This window comes from Rattus norvegicus, chromosome 9, assembly GCF_036323735.1.
Source record: "Rattus norvegicus strain BN/NHsdMcwi chromosome 9, GRCr8, whole genome shotgun sequence".
Classification (NCBI taxonomy): Eukaryota; Metazoa; Chordata; class Mammalia; order Rodentia; family Muridae; genus Rattus; species Rattus norvegicus.
This window is the reverse complement of record NC_086027.1, coordinates 92,022,835-92,047,913: the sequence shown is the minus strand read 5'-3', so window position 1 is coordinate 92,047,913 and position 25,079 is coordinate 92,022,835. Positions and strand designations below refer to the sequence as shown.

At 41.0% G+C, this 25,079-nt stretch overlaps 1 protein-coding gene across 8 annotated transcripts in view; it reads left to right on the top strand.

Annotated features, from left to right (window-relative positions):
• Positions 1-25,079, top strand: part of Sphkap (SPHK1 interactor, AKAP domain containing) — a 148,338-nt gene that overhangs the window by 57,921 nt on the left and 65,338 nt on the right. For all 8 annotated transcript variants that reach the window (NM_001395141.1, NM_001395142.1, XM_063267237.1 and 5 more), the window contains one exon: positions 5,646-5,753. In NM_001395141.1, coding sequence (NP_001382070.1) covers positions 5,646-5,753 — 108 coding nt within the window. The remainder of the gene's footprint in view (positions 1-5,645; positions 5,754-25,079) is intronic.

The window sequence follows — 25,079 nt, the reverse complement described above, 5'->3', positions numbered from 1 at the left end:
GCTATATTCATAAAGCTTCAAAGACATTAACTGTTCAAGCAAGTACTTTTTTCAAGCACTACTTCTAGTCCTTTGTCTAAACCATTAGACAAAAAAAAAGGTTACAATTGTGTAACACACTAGGCTAAATGGTTTACTGAAGCAAGCACGTTTCTTTCCTTGTTCCCTTATCAGTCTTTTAAAAAGAATTGCCATATTATGTGTATGTGTGTGTGCCTGACTATGTGTGCATGTGTATGTGACATATAAGAGGATCGTAAGAGGAACCCCTGGAAATGTAGTCACAGACAGTTATGAGTCACTCAATATGGGTGCTGAGAATAAAGTTCAACCCCTCTGCAAGAGCAGCAAGTCTGCTAACTTCAAAGACACCTCTCAGCTCCCTCCTTCCTCCCCTCTCCTCCCCTGTTTTCTTCCTTGTTGTTATTTCGTTTGGTTTGTTTGTTTGTTCCTTTGAGACAGGGTTTCTCTGTCTAGCCCTAGATGTCCTGGAACTCACTCTACAGACCAGGTTGGCCTTAAATTCAGAGATCCCCCTGTCTCTGCCTCCCAATGGCCACTGCTACCTGGCTTTTTCCCCTTTTCTTTTTTCTTTACTTCCAGCTCCTTCTTGTTGATAGGAAGTGGGAAGTATGAACGGGAAGATTACATTACGCTTCATAGAAGAGTAGTTTACCTCAGAGAGCCTGATATGATGGTTTTACTCAGGGAAACTGGGGCCAGAAGCTAGGAGGGAATGAGAATTAACTGACAGAGAATCAGAACTGGAGCACAACTCAAGGAGGGTCCTTAAATTGGAAGGGATGACCCAAACATGAGATGCTCGAGATAGGACTACCACACAGACTCTGGCTTGAGTGGAGGCCCTGATTCCTGAGAGACCGGCTCTAATGCTGCTTGTGTGACAAACCAACCATGGGCCCCCGTGGTCGAGGACAGAGAGAATAACTTTAAAGATGGCCACTGTTAGTCAGGTACTTTAATACGGCAGGAACTGTCTTGTTGCATGTAATGTTAGGTTCTCATTGTAACCCACACGTCTAGAGATTTAATTCAAATAAGTGAGAGTCTTCGCTCAGAATTCCCAATGCAGTGTCATTTCATTAATTATTAATGTTAATGTAAGTAATTCTAATCGGGATAGGCAAATAGGTCAGTGATTTAAAAACAACAACAACAAAACTTGGCACACAAGCATGAGGTTCAGGTAGGGGTGTGGCAAACAGCAGTGATCCCAGCTTCAGAAGACAGAGGGGCAGAAGGAGGAGACAGAGACAGAGCATCCATCACCCCACTCCCCACCCCCTGGAAGCTGGCTACTGAGAGTAGCAGTGTTGGTGATCTCTTGGTCGGGGTTTCTTATTCCTGCACAAAACATCATGATCAAGAAGCAAGTTGGGGAGAAAAGGGTTCATTCAGCTTACACTTCCATATTGCTGTTCATCACTAAAGGAAGTCAGGCCTGGAACTCACACAGGGTAGGAACTTGGAGGCAGGAGTGGATGCAGAAGCCATGGAGGGATGCTACTTACAGGCTCACTTCCCCTGGCTTGCTCAGCTTGCTTTCTTATAGAACCTAAGACTACCAGCCCAGGGACGGCAACACCCACAATGGGTTGGGACCTCCCACTGTTGATCACTAATTGAGAAAATGCCTTACAGCTGGGTCTCATGGAGGCATTTCCTCAAGGGAGGTTCCTTTCTCTGTGATAAAGCCAGCTTGTGTCAAGTTGGCACACAAAACCAGTCAATACACTGGGTTTGATTAAGAAAACCTGCCTGCCTCAGTGAAGAGTGGAAAAGGAATCAAGAATGGCCTGTGGCATTGATCTTAGGCCTCCATGTGTGTATGCAACCATGGAAGTTGTTTTACACATAGGCATGCCAACACACATGGAAAAAAATGCACACATAAATACACAGACATGAAATTGGAAGAAAGAAGAAAGAAAGGAAGGGAGAGAGGGAGGGAGGGAGGAAGGAAGGAAGGAAGGAAGGAAAAAAGAGAGAAAGAAAGAGAGAAAGAAAGAAAGAAAGAAAGAAAGGAGGGAGGGAGGGAGGGAGGGAGGGAGGGAGGGAAGGAAGGAAGGAAGGAAGGAAGGAAGGAAGGAAGGAAGGAAGGAAGGAAGAAAATAATTACTAAGCACAAGGAACAGGCTGGGTAGCTTCAGGACAAATAGCCCCCTCCCTCAGCTGTAGGAATTTCTTCATGGTAGATGGCAAATGGTAGGCTGACTTGTGGCACTCCCCATCCACCACTGAGGAAGTGTGGCCACTTAGCAGACGCTGAAAGGGCCAAGTGAAGTGCAAATCAACTCCTCACCACTCCTCAGGCTGACATAGGAGAAAGATGAGTCAAACGCTGTGTGACAATTTTTTGTGACCACAATATTACATACCTTTTTGTCAGTCAGAATGTAGACAAGCAAGACCTGTAGCAGAATTTTTGAAGAATAATCTCTGAAACAGTGCAGAGCTGATTCTGGTCAGACTGTTTATTGAGCTTCACTGTAAAGCAGGCTTAGCCAGCATGTTCACCTGGTGTCTGTGGTTTAAGCTCTGATGTTCCTAGGATGCAGAATTAATGAGGTTACCGTTTCATTGATTGAGTTCCAAATCCTGAAGAGCAAAGAAAGGCCAGGGATGAGCACAGGATACCATGACCTAATGATAACTTACGTAGGCTTCAAACTATGATGCCTATGAGAAATTACAATCCCATTATCATATTGAATTAAGTAAATTAATTCAGTTATATCATTCATAACTTTTCTTAAAGGAAAGCATTACTCAGGAATCTTAACAAGGAAAATCTGGCCTTAAATGAAAGAACATAAAATGCATTTTTTACTTTAAAAAATTAGACAACAAAAGATGTTTCAGAAACACTCACAATAAGACCATTTAGGAGCAATAAGGCCATGGAAGGCAGCAATGTTCAGAGAACTGATAAGTAGACCCTTGGTGCCCTCACAACTAAATCCAAGGCCATGTGGAGCAGAAGCCCAAAACCTACAAACTGTTTGAGCCTCAAGATCTGTATCACCAAAATCGTAATTTCTGTGAAGACCTTTGTCTATGAAATAGTAGCACTGTAACAATTTCAAGTGAATTTTAATAGCCCAATTCTCAGAATTTCCTAGCCCTGCAGACAACACTGGCTGTAACTATCAATATTACAAGAGGCACAGTGAAAATTATACCTCAGATCAGAATACTTTAGAAGGTTTACCTTCACATATCTGAAGTTATTCATTTTACTGATATTTTTTGGGAAAGTCTTCCAAATGTTTATCATGGCTTATAGTTCCTTTCAAGTCATAACCAAACCATGTCCTGAGAAAAATAAACTACTTACTGGATCCTTCACACATAGCTCCTCAGTGGACCCCCTCCCTGCCTCCCTGCCCTCACCACAGCTCCTCAGTAGAACCCCCTCTATGCTCCCAACACTGCAGTGCACACTCCCCTTAACCACCACGGCTCCTCAGGGAACCCCCCTTTATGTTTCCACCACATAGTTTTTTGATCCTTCCTCACAGGTGGAGAAGCTGAGAATCCTTGCTTACATCACTGGGCCTGTTTGGCTGTTAGTGGCCAAGCTCACATTCCAAATCAGATTTGCAAACTATTCTACTTGGAAATAAATGTGAATGGCAGTTTTATGCAAGGGGGTGATTTAGAGACTTAGAAGCCTTTCTGCTTTAAGTGAAGTTAATTAAGGTTCTTGATTATTTTATATCTATATCTATACTTATCAACTCAAAATTCTTTTAGCATCTACAGTAATTTAAATTTCTTTTTATTTTATTTACTTATCTCAGAGTTTTCATTTTTTGTTCCCTTGTGTTTGTGGGGGGGGAGCACATGTGTGTGCAGAGTCCCATGTACACATACACATGAGGGTCCCATGTACACATACACATGAGGTCAGACGATAACTCCAAGTGCTGCTCTCAGGAGCCACGGCTATTCCTTGGGAAAGCCTGGCTTTTATGTGTGGGTTCTGAGGAAGAAACTCAGGTCCTCCTGATTTTATTGCAATTGCTTTACCAACATCTATTTTTCCAGCATCTGCTTCCTTGTGTTTAGCATCACTATTCTTACAATGTTAAACACTCAATAACATATTCACTAATGAAATACATATAATTTTCAAAGCAATAAAACTTTTGGGTGAGAAGAATTTGAATTTATTTTCAATGTTTGCGAATCTCTTCAACTGCTTTTTTTTCTTATTTTTTCTTTTTATTTCTTCTTCTTGCTCACAATGCAACCCAACAACAGTCTCCACTCTCTCTGTGCCTCCTTACGAGACAACGGCTTTCTGGATCTCTCACTATTTAGATGAGCTTCTGTATTTGGGCCTCTGGGCCACCACAAGTCACACTGTTTCTAAAAATGTAGCCAAAAATACTCAGAGATAATGAACATTAAAACAGCAATTGAAACAGTTTCTCCCTGTAAGAGAAATGAGAAGGACGGGTGTCTGGTTTAATCTTCAGGAGCAGCACCAAGTTCGCCGTTCAACCACCTGGTCATGTACAAATTATCTCTTTATGTTATCCCAAAAGAAAGATGGAGGCTTGCCATCCTTAGGTAACAATAAATATTTAATAGGAAGATACACACAACTGAAGTCGCACATCTGAGGGGGAAATGCTATATGTGTTATATCATATGGGTTATAAATTCTATGTGTTAACTCTACAACAAAACTAATACATGTCTGGTTTTATAGGACAAAAGAGACAGTATTTCGCTGTAGTTGAGTTAGAAATATTTTTAGAGGCCATTAGCTGAATTGGTTAAATCTATTACATTGCTTAAGGGAAGGTTTAATCACAAATTAACAGACATTCACCTTCAAAGAGAGCCATGATTAACATTGGGAATTTTAAATGAGAAACGAATATGTACATTATTTAGATAAGCCATAATTGAGTCATCTGGTTACTTAAGAAATTGTATCTTCAAAATATTTGGCTCTGAAAAAAAAAAAAGGCTTGGAAACCCAAGACCAAAATCTGCATTTATAAACCATATCTGGCGTTGTTGATATGGGTATTTAATTTCTTTTTATTTTGACCTACTAATGCGAAATGGGAAAATGCTTTTACTAATGGAAACCACCTTATTCCTAATATTTTTAACAGCCTGGTACCTTAGCTCTTCTAGAAGAATTGTGCCCAATTTCGTACCTATGTTAGTGCAATCAAAGGAATAAAGAGTAGGCAGTACAGCAAAAATGAAAACAGGATGTTTTTAAATAAAACGTATTCATATTTGTGAGAGAACATTAACTAAAAATGGAACTTCTATGCCCACTGACGGTGGGCATTGCCCGAAAACAATCACTCGGTCTGGAAGTTAGGCAAGAGCCAAGCACACACTGGTGTTACGGGTGTTAGATTTGAAGAACTATAAGGAGCAACGATAAGATCCGCAAGCCAGGTCCTGACAGAATGCTTTGTACAGTCTAATGTTACTGTAATCCAGCAGGTTTCTCTCACCTCTTTTCCTTACCCAGCTGCTCGGAGGAAAGCCAGGAAGGAAACACCTACAGGTTTCACAGTGGAAAGATGCTCGTTTAGAGATAAACCCTGGCTGGGCAAACCTGAAAGGCTTTCTCTGTGTTCCCCCAGGTTCTTCGAAGCAATAGCTTGCTGGAGTCCACAGACTACTGGTTGCAGAACCAGAGGACGCCTTGCCAGATTGGGTTTGTGGAAGACGAGTCTGAAAACTGTGCTTCTGTAAGTAGGTAGAACTGGAGGGCGGGGGAGTACTGTCTGGTAATGTGGGAAACTGGGGCGTGTACCTAAGGCATATATATCATAACTTCTTAAATACAAGGTTAGGAAAGCATACCTTTGAAAGCACGTTCTCACGAGGACAGACAACAGTGACAGACACCTAGTGCTTTTACATCGATGCTTCATTTAAATAGATGAACTAATGTAATCATTCCCGCGTAAAGGGAGAAAAAAAACTGCATTCTGGAAAAAAATGACCCAGGTATATATTCAGAAATAGAATTGTACCGGAAGAAAAATCTAAAAACTCAACAGCTCTCTTGGATTCCTTCCAATATGTTTTATAACTCCTATTAGAAGGTGTTTTCTGATCTGAAAAATTGGGTAAGAATTTTCCAGCATTCGTATGACTTACAGCTATACTTTGAAAACCCCCCTGAACCTAAGAAATAAAAAAGGCATGAATTTTAATGCACCGAACTGTTCTGTAGTACATGCAAAGCCTCTGAAAGGTAAGAATTATTTTTATAGGTAAGCTATATAATTCTTAGAGTTTAGACTATGAATGTCCATTGCGTGCATTTGCAGGGATGCTTCCCCTACGGGCTGTATGCTGCATTGTGGTCGAAATCAGCTCTTATGGGGTCACGAGGACAGAGAGTAGGCAGTATTTCCAAAAGGGGCAGACATGCAATGTATTTCTCCTGACTAAATTGAGAGCACCACCTCTGAGCTATTCCTGGAGCTAAGTTCTATGCCCACATATCAGTTTCAAAAGAAAAGGGAGAAAAAGGATGAATGGGATGGACGACTGTTGGTATGAACTCAGCAAAGCAGACCAGGGAAGCTGGAAGGATCATTTCACACAGTGGACTCTCATGGCAAGAGTGCCAGAGGCCACCCCAACACCCTTACGTTAGTCTCTGTCTCTGAAAGGGGAGCAGATACAAAGACCGAGCCCCTATCAAGTAGTTATTTGCAGATATATCCCTGCTAGGAAAGGGAAAACTAGTTTTCTTCAATGGAGAAATCACCTGCACACCTAGGTAGGCCCAAGAGTAGTTGGCCTGCATAAAACGTACTGCATGTTTGGTTGGGGAGGTGCTTTTTGGTTACTTGGGCCTCATTCGTCTTATGTTTGTTTTAATTTGCATTTTTGTCTGTGTATGAGAGAGACACAGAGTTAGCAGGAGCAGGGAGAACATGAAGTTGGGTGGTAGGGAGTTAGGATCTGGGAGGAGTTAGGGGAGAAGAAAATGATAAATATATATTTTATGAAAAAAATTAATTTAAAAATGGTTTTAAAAGAGTTACTCTCTTTTGGGTCAATAACATCAGATTTCGTCTTTTAATATCTGCGTGTGATGTATAGGTGTGGATGTGGTGTGTGTCTGTATGTCTTTGTGTTGTGTGTATGGTGTCTGTGTGCTTATTGTTATAGTGTATGGTAAGTGAGTGTGGTATGTATTGTGAGACATATATATATATGTACACATATATGTGTGTGTGTTGTGTGTGTGTGTTGTGTGTGTATGTGTGTGTGTTATGTGTGTGAATGGGATGCATAGTGAGTATCTCTCTATTATGTCTGTGTGTGTAGTGTGTGTGTGTGCCTGTATGTGTGTGGAAAGTCTGTGTGTGTATGTTATGTACATGGTGTGTGTGTGTGTGTGTGTGTGTGTGTGTGTGTGTGTGTGTGTGTGTTTTACAGATCTATATGCATATGCAGGTAGAAGCCAGAGACCAATATCACACTACCCATGCCTTCTGTTATTACTTTCTACATTTATCTTTTGAGAAAGTGCCTCACTGAGTCCAGAGCTCACTGGTTGAATAGACTGTCTGGCCAGTGAGCTCCTGAGAGTCCCTCTGTCTCACCCTGCTCTAACCTGCCCTTTCTCTCCTGTGGTGGGGTACATGCATAACCACTCTCACTTTTACATTAGTATCAGGGGCCCAAGCTCAGGTCTTCATGACTGAGGTCAGGCACTTCCCTGACTGAGCCATCTCCCTAGCCCCAGACAGTCAGTATTTTGTTTTTATAATCTCTTGTCCAGAATTTTAGTTGCTGGTCGAATTTTTCTCTTTTTTTTTTTTTCTTTTTTGGAAAAATAAGGATTAAGTGACAAATAATGTTATCACAATGCTTTTTTTTTTTTTAAACAAATTCAGTTCTGGAGGTAGAAAATCCAGGCATTTGTGATATGGACATCCAATCATACTACTTTAAATAGCAAAGGATAACATATCAGTAGCCATGTTTTTGCCAAATTATCATCCCAGTAATTCCTGTCACTATTGGAGTGTGCATGAAAGTTGGGCCACAAGAGTTACGGATCGAAGAGCAGAGGTATTCTCTACTCTATTTGGGATGGACTCACAGGTCTACAGTTTGAAACAGCAACTTTTATAGCCAAGGCAACTTCCTGTGTACAGACTAACACTTCTATCCACGGTCAATTTGGACTGAGAATAAACAACTTCCTCACTTCGTTCCTTTCTGATGTTGGAAACTGGAAACACAGTTAAGGTTTAACTGATTCATCCTGCTGTTGTGACTCTTCCTGCTCTATCTAAATGGGGGTGGGGGAACCAAACAAGTTCAAGACACATTACAACATTTATTCCCGAGCCTTCTCAGCCACTTGTAACAACTGAAGCTAATATAAACATTAAGAATTATTCATGGCTATGAACCAAAAAAGAAAATTTAAGATCCCTATAAACAACTAGCCTCTTTGGCTAATGTATTCTGTAGTTGCTTTCCAAATTCATTCTTTGGGCTTTTGAAGTTCTAGGGTAGGGAGAAGATTGTGAGGGACCAGTATAGTGATTTGAATAAAACTGGCCCCCATAGGCCCATAACAGGTGGCACTATTAGGGGGTGTGGCTTTGTTGGAGGAGGTGTGGCTTTGTTGGAGGAGGTGTGGCTTTGTTGGAGGAGGTGTGGCTTTGTTGGAGGAGGTGTGGCTTTGTTGGAGGAGGTGTGGCTTTGTTGGAGGAGGTGTATCACTGGGGATGGACTTTAAGGTCTCAGAAACTCAAAGCCAGACCTAGTGGCTCCAAGTCTTCCTTTTGTGATGTCTGCCAATCAGGATGTAGAACTCTCAGCTTCTTCTCCAGCACCATCTCTGTCTCTATACCACCCTGCCTCCCGCCATGACAATAATGAACCAAACCTCTGAAACTGTAAGCCAGCACCAATTAAATGTTGTCCTTTATTAGAGTACCCACAATAATGGAAGTTCTTCACAGCAATGGATATACCCTAACTAAGACACTAGGATTCCATATTTCTGAGAGAACCTCATAGCTATAGGCCATCTAGGTAAACTATAGGCCTATTGGGCCAGGAGAAGGACATCCTAATAAAATAACCGTGTGAACCAAGCAGTCAATGGAAAGTATTACATTATTTTTCAAAGCTGTTTTTTCAGTGTGACAGGGTTGGAACACCTAGACTCCCAGTCACTGGGGGACTGTTCAGAATAACCTGGGCTATAAAACAAGAACCTTATCAAACAAACAAAGGGTAAAAACAAATTTCTCACAACTCCATAAAAGTGTAATGTCAATGCAAGCAAGCGTGGTGGTCAATATTTTTAATCCCAGGACTCTCAGAAAGCTAGAACAAGAGGCTGATCAGGGACTGGTAAACCAATCTGAGCTACAAGCTATCTAGTAAGTTTCCAACCAGCCTGTTGGTAATATCCTGTTTCAGATGTCTCCCTGAAAAAAACAAAAGTGTAATTTAAAGGAAGATAAAAATAGTGTGATTAAAAATAATCCCTTCATTAAAGTTTAATTTAAAAAAAATCAGCATTATGAAACTATCCCAGCCTTAAAGTATTTACAGACAATAACAACAGACCCCCGAGGAACCTGCAGGGATGCTGTTTATTGCTCTGCTGCCTCTGTTATTCTGGAAGACCCAATACTAAGTGAACTCTTGTTTTGGCTGTTTCGTCCTCACTTCAATTAGCAGCTCCTTTTGTATGATTGGTTTAGTGTTGTTTGATTATTATTATTTTTTTTTTGAGGATCAGCCTCAGGCTTGGAAACTATTACAGTATTGCTACCATGCACCAGGACAGATTTTGTTTCGAAACAGCAGACCATGAGGTTTAGTGTTCTTTCAGGGGCAGTCTCATCTGTCCCACAGCGAACATGAAGACTCCGTTCCTGTTCCATGACAAACACCATGATTGAAAGCACTAAGTACTCACTTCAGTTTACACGTCAAGGGCACAGTCCAACCTGGAGGGAAGTCAGAGCAGGAACTCAAGGGGGGAAATTGGAGGAATGCTGTTCACTAGCTATTACAGCTCAGAACCTGCTGTCTAAGAATAGTACCACTACCCTAGGCTGGGCCCTCCTGCATCAGTTGAGAATCAAAACAATCCCCCTACAGACAGACATCCCCACAGACCAGCCTGGGTTAGGCAAGTCCTTAACTGAGCCTCCTCTCAGATGACTCTAGCTTAGGGCAAGGATATAATTTTATATCTGGATGATTTAGGTTAACCAGAAGAGATTCCAAGAACAGTGTGAAGCAGTCAGAAACAGGATAGCCACTCTACTTCCAAACAGGGGAAACAATGACACCAAAAGTCTGTGACCCAAATGACCACTCCTGCTGAAACTCTAAGCCAAAATAAATCTTTCTGAGCATTAAAGCTATTTTATTGGGTACTTAGATGCAGTGAGGAAAAGCTGCCTACTTCAGCCTAGATCAGTCCCTCTGCACAAAAGCATTCCTTTGTCACTGAAGAATTTTAAAGAAAACCTAAACACCACCTACAGAATAGCGAAACCCAGCAAATGCTGGTGAAGGGTGACAAAACCTTCAAGAAGAGAACAAAACCTCCATATTGAAGTGGAGATGCTTGCTTTAGGAAGAATCTTAAGAGGGCTGGAGGGTTGCTTCGGCGGGCAACCTCTTGGAAGGGAGAGGATGTTGATGAGGGGTTTATTGTTAAACCACATTCTTCTTCCTTCCTTATGTCTGAAATATTCCCAGGGGTTTTAATACTCAAGCCCTTCAACATGTCTAAAAGAAAGAATCCTCTTGGAGGGTTTGGTCCTCAACCCAGTTCCCAGAATAGATGAGCTGAGATAACTCTTGTTGACCTGGCCTTGCCCTATGCATCTGCACCCTCAGGAAATTCAAAATTCCCAAGAAGCGTTATGACTCTTAGGAAAACAAAATTTCCACTGAACATGACTAAGCTGCTAGGAGCCAATGAGTTGGGGAAACTGCTTTATTATGATACAATTATGAAGGCTTATATAGCTCTATAAACCAGGTTTTGAAAGGTTACAGAAGCACTGCGGAATAAGAGCTCCCTGGTAGTTGTATTATTAAAAGTAGGTTGTAAACTACATTGGACGAACAAGTCAAAATATGCAATGTACAATAGGAATTACCTAGTTAGTAATAGTATATTTTAATCTAGATTTTCATTAGACGTGTACATTCTCCACCCATGGAGAAGGCCGATTGTTAACTAGTTGAGATGAGAGAAATGTTCATTTGTTCTGTTATCCTAATGATTTTAACATGCCCATGTTTCCTAAAATGTGTTGTATGCCTGAAATAATTGATACAAAAGCAAGAAATTAAACACAAGTTAATATAAAGCAAATATAAAAGGAAAAAGGAAAAAATCTAAAACTATAAAATTCTGTGTATGCATTAAATATTATTGAAGGGCAGTTAATGAAGAATAATTACACTGGCATTTTTGGGCTGGAGCTCCTGGGCCACTGAGAGTATGTGTCATTTACAAGTGAGGAGAAGGAGCAAAGGAGGGAGGCGTGAGGAAGGGAACAATGGGGACTAGACATTGGAAGGAGGGGGATGGCTGAATATTATTTATTCAGTCAAGTAGGGATAACAGGTAGGTTTCTGGGTATAGAGGCAGGAACTCTTGGCAAGATCAAGGCTAGAGATTTAAATGTTATCAAAGGGTATTGCAGAGCAGAGAGCCATGTGGTGAGGGGTTGGGGGGTGGGGGAAGGTATAGAGAGAAAGAAGCAGTTCTCCAGGAGTCTGAGACACTCAGAACAATGCATGGCTGATGATCTGCACGCCCCATAGCAGGGGGTTATTACTTCAGTCTTCAAGCCTGGATTTTAAAATGCATAAAAGTCTTCTACAAATCTCAACATTTTGCCATAAAAACGTGGTTGGATGAATAGATCTGGGTGCGCTTACAAAGCCTGAGTGTTTACCTCATTTATCAACTATTTTTAATTCATTTTGACAGAACACATTATTAAAATAGCTCAGAATAGCAGCACGTCTCAAACGTTCAACACCTCCTTCCATTACTGTGGTTTTTCTCTGGGGGAAAAGCCTATCAATCAAGAAAACTCAGCAACAATAAATATTCTCATTAAAATACCTTTAACACCTGAAGGGCGTGACTACATAATTTTCTATTTCTTTTTAGAACTCTTTGTTTGTATCAACCTGTCTTCCCTATTTTATTATTTTTGATATCCTAGGGGTAAAGGTGAGAATGAATAGTTGCTATGTTTTTTAAATTTTATATACTCAAGGCTGAAAAATACAAATATTAGTAGGCGATCTGGCTAATGAGCATTCAAAGGAATCTGTTTTGTGTTCCCAGAAATATTGGTTGCCTCTCTTGTGACAATGACACAGGTATGCTCTAGAGGTTAGAGAGGAAATGAGAGTATCTAAATATAGAGGCAGAATTGTTGTCCTTCAATATTAGTTGCTATACTTTCTAATAGAACAGGGACAGCCCGCTGATCATTCGTCCATGGTGTGCATAAAGCCAAAGGTTTTAATTGGACCACCTAGAAGTATTTGGTATACTTCCCAGAAGCATTTGCAGTACATGAACTAGGTGAGAGTTCACCCTTGACAGAGGTGAGTGACATTTCACCCATACCCAAACTTCAGCCTCTGAAAAGTGTTTTCTCTGTAGCTTCAAAACCATCCTTCTCTCACTCAGACTCCTCTCCTGCCTCTGTAATTACTACTTTGTAAACTTCAAGCAGGACTTTTGCCCCTCTCCTGCCCCACAACCCCATACTCGGTTTACTTTTTCCTCAAGATCTGTCTGGATGCTAGGTCCATTCTCATCTGATGTTTTCTTTGGGCCTATTTTATCCACACCTCATGGCTTCAGTCCTGACTTGCACTGATGACCATCATCTGGGAGACTGCAGGACTATTTCCAAGTGTTCATTAGCTCTACCCATGCGAACACTCCAAATTCAACACAATTGAGTGAAATATACAATCAAACATTCCCTGTGGCCTGCACAGGCCTCTTTCTCAAATTACTATCCAAAGTTTTTCCATCACGGATAGCTTTGTAATCTATTCATTATCTCAAGTCATAATCCAGAGTGACATTAATCTTCTCTTTCTCTGTTTCTCTTCATCCTAAATTGGTTACGAAAGCCATTTCAACTTTTAAATTCTGTTTATGACCTTTCAACCTAACTGCAATATGCAAGTATTAGAAGCAAACAGCGGGGAAAGCATCGAGATACCAGGTCCAGATAGCTTTTCCTCTTGAGATATGCTACAGCAGCTAATTCCTAGATTGAATTTTCCTTTGTTACAAATAATGATACCCTCAGTTCCCCACTGCCAGCTCCACACTGCTTGAATCCTCTGGAGGCTGATGAATTAGTTTAGCACCTAACTCAGGACCAAGGCTCTGGATTTTCACTGAATTTGGTTATTCATTCCAAAGGAATTGATTCACCATCTTTATCCTCATTTCTGCTATGCAGAAAGCCAGGGTCATAAGGAAAAACTTTGGCACAATAGAAAACACACAATGTTCATTTCCCAGAGGCTGGTGGTATGTGAGTTCCAACACTCAGGTCGATGATAAGAAGACAGGCAGGAGACTGGAGGGACAGATAAGCAATTAAGAGCACTGGCTGCTAATGCTGAGGGCCCCAATTCAGTTCCTAGCACCCACAAGATGACTCACAGTGATCTATAACTCCAATACCAAGGTATTTGTCGCCCTCTTCTGGCCCTTGCGGGCACCAGTCACACATAATAGGGTACACATACATGCATGCAAACAAATACTCATACACAAAAAATAAAAATAAAGGAAAGGCAAGAGTGGCATAGGCGTGTCTATCTGCCTGTAAACACACATGTAAACATGTGAATGTAAACATACATGCTGTGGCTCTCATAAGGAAGTTGGAGGATAACTTGCATGAACTGGTTCTCTTCTTCCACGATATACATTCCAGGGATTGACCCTCAGGTCATCAGGCTTGGCAGTAGGTACCTTTTCAGGCACAGCCCTCTACCCAGCCTGGAATCAGACACTTGTAATCCTGGCACCAAGGCCGCAGAGAGGTGGTTCGCTGAGGCCCACTGGCTAGCCAGAGTAGACCAGCCAAAAGGGGAAACTCTGGGATGTTGAGAAACCCTATCTTAAAAAGAAGGTAAGACAACATTTCTAACTCCTGCGACTGTACTCTGGCCTCCACATTCATGCACACAAGTAAGTAATCATATGAAGATGCACTAAGAGGACCCCATGCATGCAAGAACATAGCTATGTACGGGCATACACACATACACACAGACTTCACAGACATACACACACATACACGGTGAGAGGGAGGAAAGAAGAGAGGGAAGGCGGGAGGGAGGGAGAGGAGAATCAGAAGTTTCTAGATATTTCCCTTTTGGGTTATTTTATATAAATGTAAGAATGTCAACATTTGTAAAGAAATTACTCCAAGATAGAGTTGTGATTATGGCTTAGTTGGTAGAATAGTTTCCTAAAGCCTTGGGTTTGATCTGTAGCACCACTTCAAGTGCATATAGTGCATATAGTGCATATAGTGCATATAGTGCATATAGTGCATATAGTGGAAGCCAGAAGAATGAATGTTCATGTTCATCTGTGGCTACCTTGCAAGTTAGAAGCCAGCACAAGATGCTTGAGGCAAGAGCAAAAGAGTCAGCCTGAGACGGTGGTGGGGTAACTTCCCACATCCACAATTAGAAACATTTAAAATCTATATGCCTCTGCCATCCATCCCAACATGCATTACCCTCTGTTGTCTCAGGGGCCACACCTATTTATCCAGCTGTCATGGGTTGCAACTTAATGATACATAAACTGGCATCTCAGAATCTGAAAGGTATATAAAATATATGAAAACCAGATCTCTGCATCTAAAGAAACTCGCAGTTACATTTTAAGTACCTTAGCATGGTCGCCATCCCTTTAGGGGGTGCATATCAGATATTTATATTAGGATTCATAACAGTAGCAAAATCACAGTTACAAAGTAGCAATGAAAATAATTTTATGGTTAGGGCCACTACAAAATGAAGAATTGTGCTATGGGATAGCAGATTAGAAAGATTGAGTACCACTGTAATAGAAAAATACATGGACCAGACAAAGACTGTAAAACTCTAGTAAGAGTCGGGGGTAAAGAGAGATGCCACAGCCCTGATGCCTCAACAACATGGCTAACAAAACAATGCCCAAACAATAACAACACCAACATACATGCTAACACAGAAGAGAAAATCTCATAGACTCCACCCTTAGATAAACAATCACAGGCAACTAAGAAATGCTGAGAAAAGGAGTTTTCCCAGGCTTGAGTACCCTAATTTGTAATTCAATTCTGATTGGTCAGTCTACCACACACACACACACACACACACACACACACACATACACACACACACATGTATATGTCTATATGTACATATTTTACATATGTGTGTGCTTATAACAATAATAATCAAAGAAAAGAGGCATGGATTTGTGAACAAATAGGGAACATGGCAAGGGTTGGGTTAGAGAAAGAAAATAATGTATTTTACTTTAATTTACATATTGTGCTTTCTGGCTTTGTGTTTTTATGTATTTCTCGGTGTGTGGATGTATATGTCTCTGCATTTACATGTGTTTCATGTACCTTTTCTTTGGCTTTTGTATGTCATGCTTCTTTGGTTTGTCCTAGTCTGATTTGTTTTTATTTTATTTTATCTTATTTTATTTTTCTAGCTGCCTGTTTGCTTTCTAATAAGATAGAGCAAGAAAGGGTGTGGATGTGGGGCAGGGCAGGAGGTAGGAAGGATTTGGGAGGGACCGGGGGAGAGAAAACCACAATTGGAATGAACGTACTAGATGAAAACTCTATTTGCAATAAAGCAAACCGTTCTAGGCTAACGAACACCAAGGAAACGAAAAACAAATGTAGTTACGCCTAGCCTGGTTAATTTTAGAGAATTTGAGAGAGAAAGAAATCATGGAGTAGACTTTAACTTGAGGCACACGTTGTAAAGCGTGTAGGATTTAGAGAAAGAGACGTGCAGTGCAGACACAATACAGAGCAGTAGGACTATTTTGAGTGATGTCTGAAGTGGGAAAACCAGGAGTGGAGCCATTATGAAGGGTGGGTGGTGTGGATAGGAATGACTGCCTGGAGACACTGCTGGAAGGGAAGTGTGAGGTCATCTAGTAATGGCACCCTCCTCCACAGGACAACGGGCACAATGATTTCTTTTGCTGGTGGCCCACCATGTTCTCCATCACACACTCCTATCCAGCCACATGCAACCAGAAGTGCTGGCTGGATAATGGGGGTCTTTGTAGAACACAGCTTGGTTAGCCAACAGAGGCATCATTTGTTGACTCTCTGGTATACAAAAGTCCTGCTCCAAACAGAGTGCTTCCCCCTGTATTCGTCAGTATACAGGGAACTCAGAGACAGAAGGAGCGGAATCACAAAATCTGCCTACTGCTGTCCAGCAGCCCCAGTTGGATTGGTTCTCATATCCTTGACACTTTTCTTCATGAATCCTCAGAGAAGCATGGTAATGTTCTTTATCTTACATCAACCTCCACCACACAATGTTTTTTTAAGAATGTCCCTAGTGCTGACTGATGGCTGGACGTCAAAGCTGAACCATTGAGAGTGTCTGTGCATCACTTCTCGGCCTTTTGGCTAAGATCAAGTGTGGAGAGTGTCTGTGCAACATCCAAACCCTGTGCTCCACATGTGAACCCTCTCTGGGCCAGCTTAAGCCAGGAAGAGCCATTGTATCTCAGCTAACGGTCCCCACTGTGAGGCTCACTAGCCCCTGGGAGAAGTTGGAAATATGGAATGGCTGAGTGGAGGCGGGTATACAGGGTAGGTATGTGTGCAGGGATGAGTCTTCCATTGGCCTTTCCATCTATCCCATGACCTTGACTTTTTATCAGTTTCTGTCTCTGAGCTTCTGACTCTAATTGGATGGATAAATGTTACAATTTATGGTTTTCCAAGTAATTTTTAAAGGTTGGCTGGTGGGAAATGGGGATGCTATCCACTGGTACTCAGCTGGCTTATCTTGTAGAAATTCTTCTTTCCAGTAATTGGAAAAAATGTTACTATTCCCCTATCTCACACCTAGGTTAATACTTCATTCAGCCTTATAGGCAGACCATACAGAGAGGAAGGTCACTATCAGTTTCTGGCCTTCATGAATAACAACTGTAGCATCTTTTATTTACTATGTTAGGGAACGAAGAACTCTGGTGACCTCTGACTCCCAGTGACACCCAGGAACTGTTGCTGGGAAACCTAGAATAAGTGAAGCACCTTTTCCTAGACACAGATGCCCGAGTGCACTCCCCCTAGAGTGACTAAGAGGCCCCCGAATCCAGGCTACGAGGGTACAGTCACTTTTAGACTCGTTTTAGTAGAGTCTCTTGACTCTGTACTCTGTATGACCTTTACCTCATCCCTTAAGAATTAAAACAGTGTTCTCACAGTGTTTGTTAACTTTCCTTACATCACTAGAGATATGGTTCTCAGAGATCCACACACTCCCCTCACAGACCTGGAACTGAGTCCTTTCTCATATCTTTGGCTCATTCCACTCCCTGTCACCTTGCAGGTCAAGTTGGTGACTTAGAAGTATCTACAATTAGTAATCAGCAGTCCCATGCCTTTAGGTACTAGCACCTTAATGACCTTTGACCTTCAGCGAGGTTGAGGATGCTACTGAGGTTATTTCATGAAAAGAATCACACAGTGTACCCAAGAAGCAGCATTTCATTGTTGTCCAGAGACTGTGAGGAGAACTGCAGTTTTTGCAGGAAAAAAAGAGCAAAAGACAAATGAAAAACAAAACAAATTAGGGGTTCTAAAACATGGAGTTCAACCTCAGAATCCTCTTGTGTTAATAATATTCTAAAAACATTTAACAGGCTCCATACAGCATCCAAAGCATGTGCTAAAAGTCACTGTATCCTAACAGTAGAGGACGCCATTTCAAAATAAGCCCACAAAATAAACCATGAAGAACCCTCTGGTACTATGTGCACTGTCTTATGATGTATGTAGTGTTTAGCTGAAGGTGCTTAGAGGTAAAGGCGTGCTAGTGATGACAGCCACTGGGTACCTAAAGCTGACTCGTTCTTTGATTCACTGATTATACAGGAGGCCGCACTATCTGCCACTCCTGTGCTCTGACACAATCATGTCCTCAACCTACAGAAAAAAAAATGAGGCTTCTACTCCCTGAAGAACCAGAACTTTTATGTATTTTGAACCAGAAAATAATGGATTCATATATATTCACAATGAATTTTACTACAGTTTTTAATAACATTGTACATAACCACATTGTACACATTGTACACACACACACACACACACACACACACACACACACACACACACACACAATCTCTCTCTCTACAATTAAGAATTATAATTCTCCTCCCAAATTCCAAAGTGGCTGCAAATGTATGAGCTCAAAATATCTCTCCAAAGTCAAGACTCGTTACAAAAGCTTACTCATTGTTCTTGGCAGTGTAGTGTTGAAGGAGAGTGAGACTGCTTAATAGTTGAGAACAGCCTATTTTTGCTCGTATACACACATGCATTGGTTCGGTTTTTCATGCTGTCCCTCAGTATGAGTTCTGTTGGGTCAGCAGATTGCTACTGCCTTGAAACTCTCTGAAAACACATTCTGTTAGATGACCTAAGAGGAAAACTGTACGGTGGTATAGTTTTGGTTCATCTTGCCAATGTCAAGGAGAATTCATCAATCAATGTCACAGGCTCTTAGCTACTCAACGTTCTTCACTGTTTCTCTTCTAGCAGTCAGTTTCTCTGAGAAGATGACCTTTTCCTGCCTAGCCCAATCTTCTTATTCTTTATGTAGCCCAAATCACTTTGATTTAAAGCAATTATAAAGAATCGAGCCCTGTGCCTATGCCAGGACATCAAGGTTGGGGTTAGCATCCTGAATGTTCGCTTATGTTCTTAGGTTAAGAAAGAACTTTTCAAAATTAATCAATGATGAGCAATTAAGAAATTGCTGAAAGAATGATCCACAGGACACACAAGACAAGGGAAAAACAATGGATTCCTGCAGGGTAGGAAAATTCTCATCACGTTGTTTGAGAACGACAAAGCAATAAGTGATTTATAACAATGAACAATATTTGTGTGCAATGTGTTTAAAATGTGGAGTGAATTGCTCTGACAGCTTCTGTCAGGTAAACGAAAATATATCCTGGTGTATTTTCCTCTTAGGTCATCCAACAGAATCAGTTTTCATGGAGTTTCCAAACAGTTTGATAATCATGGAAAATGTACACAGGCTGAAAGCTCACTTGGAATCAACTATGGAACAATTTCTCCTTGATTATTTTCAGAGTTGCCATGTCATTTTAATGATATTAGGTCTCACAATGCCACCCAAGCTCATTTGAAAATCCTCCTGTCTCAACTTCTCCAGTCTCAATCAACCCTTCTTGATTGTCTCTTGTGTGCAAGCATAGTGTGCTGCTAATGGCAAGACCACCATTAGGCGTATTAACCTTCAGAGTTTTTCAATGCAATGAAGCAATTATTATGTCCTGCCTACAACAGACATGGATTTAGAGGAAGATGGAGGTTTGATGGCTTCCTAGCTGCTGCTGCATTTGCAAGCCCTCTTCCTGTGAACATCATTTATTAGGGTTTCCAGACTCCCCACTGTTTATATCCTAACCATAAATGAGATGATTGAGTGGACCCAGTACAGCACAGCGGCTGGTTTGTTTCTTATTCAATGAACAAAAGGTTTATCAATAATAATGACAGAGGGTTCTGAACTGGTTTCCTGGACCCAGAAGCTTTGTGTGGCTATAGGTTTCCTAGTAAACAAGTTGTTGGACTTGGGATGGGAGGCAGGGATGTGTCTCACAGGGATATACCCCTCCCTTAGCTAGGTAAGTGGCTGTTGAGGGATTTCAGAACTACATTATCATTTCTTTCAAGTGCCTTTCCGGGAATGTTTCTGCTGTTACTGTTTGCTATTACCAACTGTAACTGCTCGCATAATGCCTCCCTCAATGAAGTGTTTCTACTCGTACTATGGCACCAAATTCTTACAGAAACGCCATGACATTTCTGGAATCATAGAGGAATGTGCAGTACTGAAAGTCAATAGTTTATCTGAGATCACAGAGCAATAGAATTGGTACCTTAACTCGGATTTTTTTCAGTTAGTTACAAAGGATCAGAAAACCCTTCCTGGCTATGTCAGCTTCTATTTCAGTTACTTTTCTACTGACGTGACAAAATATCATTAAAAGAAAATATTTGATTGGTCTAAGAGTTCTAGATTAGAGACCACGATTGGAGAACAAAGGCATGATATTGAGAGCAGCTGAAAACTCAGATTTCAAATGCAAGCAAGAGGCAAAGAGTGCAATGGTGATGTCAAGAAGCTTTTGAGACCTCAAAACTCACCCCTGTGAGTCACCTCCTCCAACAAGACCACACTTCCTAATCTTCCCCAAGCAGTTCCACCAGCAGCAGACTAATTATTCAAACTTATGGAGGGGAGGGGTGTTCTCTTTCAAACCACCACACCTACCGAATAAAACTTGGGAAATTGAAATGCTGTGATCTATGTCCATGATTTCCTAGAGATGTTGTTACTGAAGTATACCACACTACGTCTTTAAATTGGTACCACTATCTGTTTTTAAGATTAAGGTTTATTGAGACACAATTCCATCGATCCTGCTCATTCTAAATCTGACCTCTTTCTACACACCCAGAGAGAGACAGAGAGACACAGGAGACATAGAGACAGACAGACAGACAGACAGACAGACAGACAGACAGACAGACAGACAGAAAGGGGGATCAGAGGCAAGTTCTGAACAAATACAACAGAGAATCGATGAGTTGCAAACCCAAAATATTTGGTTACTTTATAGACACCATTTTATCATCTGTTCTAAAGCAAAGGCAGCACTTAGGAAGTTAAACACCACTTCTCTGTACTGTGGTTTAGTTTGAAGAACACAGAGTTGCATTTGAAGACTCTCTCAGAGCTTTTGCATTATGTTGGGAAAACTTGACTCTCCAGGCAATGGAGACCAGCCAAATGGTCTATCCCTCATCTCCACAATGTGGCTACTTTCCAATTTTTACTTATTTGCTTATTCTTTATATTGACACTTTTTTTTTCAGAATGACTTTGTCACACTAAGTTCCCACATATCCTGCTTTGGTTTACCTTCAATGTTTAGTTTTCCATTACTATCAGCCTCTCCTTCTGATGCAGCCAGGCATTGTACCAGTGCCCTATGAAATCGCAGGCTCCGTGGCTTAAGTCTCAGACTTAAGTCTGATAAAACTAGACAGATGCACCGCTGCCCCCTTCTCCCCTGGAAGAGTAAGGCTGTATCTTTCGCAAGAAAGATAATGGTTTCTATGCGCCTCTAGCTCCTTTTCTCAAGTCTGTAATTACTGATGGTATTTTTAGTCGTGTAAACTCTAATTTGCCTTCCCACTCTACTATAGCCTGTGAGTCGTGAACCTTTGGAAATCACAAAGGCCATGGTGGGAAAGATGTCATATGTGTTTTATATTGCAAGGAGGGGTTCAAGCATGTGTCAGAAGAGGAAATCAGGACCTCGGTTATTCAAAGACTTGTGATAAGGTGCATTCCCCAGTTTTGGGACTTAGGCTTGAAGAAATACTCCACCAGGGAAAATTATGTACTCACTCTAAGTTGTTGCTAATCTTGAAAAACAGACACATCTACATATATCAAAAGATTGAGTGTTAAAATATTATGCTTGCAGCAGAGGAGAAATAATATAAAAATCTCATCTCTGAGACCCATTTTGTGATGCTACAATATAATGTCTGCTTACTTCCACAGTGGACTTATTTCTACTCTAAGAGGCATTTAAATTAGTGCCCAGGAGCTTTGTTGTGATTGCATAGCCTCTCCCATCTTGGCATTTAAAAAAAAGTCTTGGCTTTGGAATAGAATGATCTCATTTTTCCCTGATAACATTGATTACCTCATGCTGAATATAAACTTGGGAAGAAGACGTAGTCATTAATAGAAAACGGAGGAGTACAGGAGGGAGGGAAGTAAAGGAGGCGTGGGGAGAAAGGAGGAGGCTAGGTTTATCCAATGATATCAGATTATACTGAGGGCATTACTTCAAATAATTCTTACTAATTTTATTATGGATGGTAATATACAACCCAAACCATAGTTCTGAAATCACACTAGTTTATATGCATTACAGGTGTTTTGCACCAAGAGATACTTTATTCGTGCATACTATAGAAATTTTTCATTATGCGTTTACTTTTAACTCATCAAAAATGCAACTCACTTGAGAAGAATTATGCCTGACTAACAGGTATGGGTGCTCTTTAAAGGCACGTTGAGGATAAACTTTCAACACTTCACATTTGTCCACATACCAAGTGGTTTTTACAAAATGAGCACGAGCCTCCCTTGGTGTTACTGTTGCTGCTTTCTACTTTGTGCTTCTGACCCTTGTGTCTAGGACCTTAACACAGGAGAGCTATCTCTCTCTTATATGAACTATGGGTCATTGAGGCCAAAGCTGTTGTTGTCGTTTGGGGGCTTGAGGCTTTTTTCCTACTGAAAACTTTAAATAATAATAAGAGTATCTGGTGACATTTACTGAAATCCCAGAGGGGCTGAAACAGGAAAACTGTCCCCCACTACTAACTCAATGCTTACATACTCACACATGCATTCAGTCATCACCTTTTACACTGGCCCTTCCCAGTATATAAGGGGTCATTTGTGACCACGAATCTCCTCAGTCCTGACTCCATCCACCATTAGTATACAGAGTAGATGAACAGTCAGCTTTGTTCTAGGACACGAATGTCCACGGGCGTATTCCAGAAAGACAAAATCTCTTTCATATTACAAGGAGGGAAAGATTCTTTTCCATCAGTGAGCTGTTGAATGCTTGGTCAGACATTTGGGGGGATTTTCTTTTCTTTAGGATATTTAATTTTGACTAAATGCTCTTAAATTTCTTTTCCATGACTGGAAACCGACCGTTCTCTGATTATCTATTCTGGTCACTGCAAAAACACAATGAATTACCCCAAAATTTGCTAGCATAAACCTTTCACTCTGTTTCCAAATCCCATGGATGATGCATTCAGAAACAGGACAGAATAAATGCTTATTCCTCCTTGGCGATGCAGCCTGCAAACTCTAAGACTCACTTTCGCAGGCATCAACGACAGGGAGCTCTGATGCAGAAGTCATCTAAATGATTGCATTCATGACTCTGATTTCTGAAACATCCAACCACTGGGCCTCCTCTGTCCCTATGTAGCCTCTCTAAATGGCCACTGGGACACAGGATCTTCAAGTGATCTAGATTTGTTACATGGTAGCACAGGGTTTCCAAGGAACCTGACCAAAGACCCAAATAGAGGGTATGCTACGTTAGGCCTACCTCCATAAGTCATGTCTTCTGTAAACACAGCACATCTAGATAAAGAATAAAAGGAACACTGACCCTATATCTTGATAAGCATTCCTACTACCCTGCAAAAGGCGTGTGTGAGATGGTATATGTTGCTGTCTGGACCTTGGGGAAATGCAATGTAACCTTCAGAAGCATCTTCTCAATATGCTTAGTTTAGTGTGGATATAATTAATCAACTATGGTTCTCACCTTCGTGAATGTCTAGTATTAAGAACAATTGATAATGCCTTATAAAAATATGATGACTAACAGTTGTAGTAGATAGAAGTTCAATTGTCTGTAAGATGAGGACACAAGCAAGCCGTAGTGTGGTTCTGTGACCTGAGAGTCAGCATTGTGGGTTCCTGTCTGAGAACCATGGAAGAACATGAGTCAGCAGAGAGAAATGCTCTTTCCCTCTGCCTTTTTATTCTTCTAGAGTCTTCAGTGGAATGAATGATTCTCATCCACATAGTGGAGTCCCAAAAGCTTTACTGTGTTCATTAATTTAAGTGCTAATGTCTTGCAGAAGCACCTTGCAGACAGTGCTGGCTAGTAGGGCACACAATGTCTGAGTCTGTAGTTTATCTGTACAATTAACCATCACACTGCTGCTGGAAGGGCTGCGGTATGTGATACATGGAAGTTTTTTTGTTTTTGTTTTTGTTTTTGTTTTTGTTTTTGTTTTTAGCTTCTAAGCTTATGAAACCCTCCCTAGGTTTAGGGAATTAATTGGGATTTATTTTCATCCTAGTTAAAAATACAGATAGGTAGGTATTCTCTCTCCATGTGGTCTATGTACTTGATTTGACCTTAGCCAATCATATCTTCCTGTTCACAACAAAAGCATTAAGAGAGGGGGGCAGTTCAGAATCCAACATATGTAGACAATGTCAGTCTGTGGCTACAGCACAAGTTACAGATGCCAGTGTGACAATGGCAACGGGGCCTAAGCAGACCTCTGTGGCCTGAAACCTGGCTCCTGATGCTCCTGTTTGTGCCTCAAGCTCTCAACAGCCATCTACCCTCCTCCAGTTCTAGATATATTACCCAATAGCCAAGCAATGCATTCCTTTTCTTTGCAAGACAAAATTCATTTGTGTTGTTTACAAATAAGAACAGTTACAGTAGTAATAATTTGTTATGTAATAGACTTCTAAAAATAAAATCAATAAATATCCTTAGTGCACTTTATGCTGGAAGCAATGCATGCCAGAGGCACTGCCTCTCTTCACTCCAGGGAGCCAATGCTGAGCTTGGATCTAGAGCGTTTCTAGGGATGCAGTCACAATACGAAACAAAATCCTCAAAACTGATCACCACCATTTTAAAACTCACTGTTTCAGGAGAGAAGTTGAGGGACACGAGAGATCCAAATTTTTATAAGTGAGATAATAAATAAATAAATCCGAAACCTCTCATTAGAAAAGGAACATGCAAACCTGGAAAGGAAACTTTAAAAATGTGGCAAGAACATGAGAGGTGGTTCAAAAACAAAGAAATGAAAAGAAGGAAGGAA